The 2,135-nt window shown below is 36.6% G+C and overlaps 1 protein-coding gene across 1 annotated transcript in view; it reads right to left on the bottom strand.

Annotated features, from left to right (window-relative positions):
• Positions 1 to 2,135, bottom strand: part of LOC116077374 (vomeronasal type-2 receptor 116-like) — a 17,471-nt gene that overhangs the window by 7,600 nt on the left and 7,736 nt on the right. The window contains 1 exon segment of the mRNA XM_031351874.1: positions 1,598 to 1,721. Within this exon segment, the coding sequence (XP_031207734.1) occupies positions 1,598 to 1,721 (124 nt within the window).

The raw sequence follows: 2,135 nt of genomic DNA, 5'->3' as shown, positions 1-2,135 counted from the left end.
CAAACATTGAAAGGGTAATTTTCAGTTGTATATGGAAAAACATAAAGCTCAGCATAGCAAAAACAATTCCCAACATGTGATGTGTTTCTGGAGGAATTATCATCCCTGACCTTGAGATGTATTACAGAGCAATAGTGATAAAATACACATTGTATTCGTACATATATAGATAGGTCAATCAATGAAAGTGAAGATCCAGAAATAAATCTACCTATATATGACACTTTATATTTGACAAAGATGCCAAAAAATACAACCAAAAAAAAAGCATATTCAATGAATGGTGCTGGTCTAATTGACAGTTTGTATTTAGAAATATGAAAATAAACCCATATTTATCAACTTGTAGAAAACTCAAGTCCAAATGGCTCAAGGAACTCAGCATAAACCAGAGAATAAACAACAGAGGTATCTCTAATGGCTAAAAAGCACTTAAAAACCAAGGTCCCTATTGTTCAGTAACATGCAAATCAAAACAACCCTGAGATTCTACCTTCCACCTATTAGATTGGGTGAGATCAAAAACTCAAGTGTGAGCACATGTAGTCAAGAAGGTGAAGAAAGTGTAACAGTCCACTATTAAATTTGAGATTTCAAACTGCTAAAATAACTCTTGAAATCATTCTGGCAATTCATATCAGAAAGCTGGAAATAGACCTACCTACCTGAAGACCCAGCTATACCACATTTGACTATATTCCCAAAATATCACAGGGAGACATTCATCACTATGTTCAGAGTAGCCTCATTTGTAAGAGCCCAAAGCTTGAAGCCACCCAAATGTCCTATAACAGAATAATGGATAGAGAATTTATGGCACATTTACATAATAGAACATTACTCATTTACTAAAATCAAGGGCATCATGAGTTTTGAAGGAAAATGCATGAAATTATAAAACATCATCCTGAGTGAGGTGACCCAGACACAAAAGGACATGTATCATATGTACTTACTAATAAGTTCATATTAGCTAAAAAGCACAGAGTGCCTTTGATACAACCCACAGTGTTTAAGAATTTTAAGGAGAAGAAAGTCTAAGATGATGGTGAAGGAATGGGTTAAGGAATTGTAGGTGGGTGGCCACAGAGTGGGAAGCATGACTGGATTGAAAATAAATACATGAATTCATCAAATGTGGTGAGAGCTTATAGATTTAGAGCATTTGTTCAATTCCATAATAGCAGGAAGCATAAAATCAGCTAGGGATAGATCACACTGGAACACAAAGTAAATGCTTAAATCCTGAATTGAAGCCAGCAGCAGAAGAAAAGAGAGAGGGAGAGAGAGAGAGAGAGAGAGAGAGATAGAGGGAGAGAGAGAGAGACAGAGATAGAGAGACAGAGAGACAGAGAGACAGAGACAGAGACAGAGAGACAGAGAGACAGAGAGACAGAGAGAGACAGAGAGAGAGACAGAGAGAGAGAGAGAGAGCAGATGTCACATGTATTTTAAAACCTAAAAACAGTCCCTGGCTGCCTTTAAAAATGTAAGTAAAAAAATTATATCTGACTTCTACTCAGATGTTTTTTTATTTGCTAGTACATTGTGAGGACCAATGGAGAAATAGAAAGTTTTCTGTAAAGTCTGCATTTACCTGTCTCATTAGAAATCTCATTTTCTGCACAAGGAGTGCACTTGTAGCAGCAGATGGCCTTGCCCTCCAGAGTTACTTTCCTGAATCCAGGCCCACAACTCTTACTGTACACAGACTGAGGGATCTGAAAATAATGAAAAGAATGTAATCTAATGCTTAGGGATTTATGAAAAATCATAAATATCGAGTTTTTGAAGGTCATATACTGAAGGAAAAAGTATTGTTATTAACCCATAGAGTTACTTAAATGAATATTTGTAGTAATAAGTGATGGGGAACTGAGGATAGACACCAGAAAGTCCCAGATGCATGGAAAGTTAGAGTCTCCCAGGATTCATCCAGTGTGACATAAGCTGATATACCCCACAAGTAGAGACAACCTGTAGAGACCATATCCATAGATTGGGCAAGGCCATTTTTGAGGGATGAGTACACCAACCTATCTCAAAAATATTAACCTAGAATTGATCTTATCCTTGAGTTTGTTTATGTAGTGAATTACATTGATGGATTTCCGTATATTGAACCATCCCTGCAT

The sequence above is a fragment of the Mastomys coucha genome, unplaced genomic scaffold (genome assembly GCF_008632895.1).
Source record: "Mastomys coucha isolate ucsf_1 unplaced genomic scaffold, UCSF_Mcou_1 pScaffold5, whole genome shotgun sequence".
Taxonomy (NCBI): domain Eukaryota; kingdom Metazoa; phylum Chordata; class Mammalia; order Rodentia; family Muridae; genus Mastomys; species Mastomys coucha.
The sequence above is the reverse complement of the archived record's forward strand: the minus strand, read 5'-3'. Positions and strand labels throughout refer to the sequence as shown.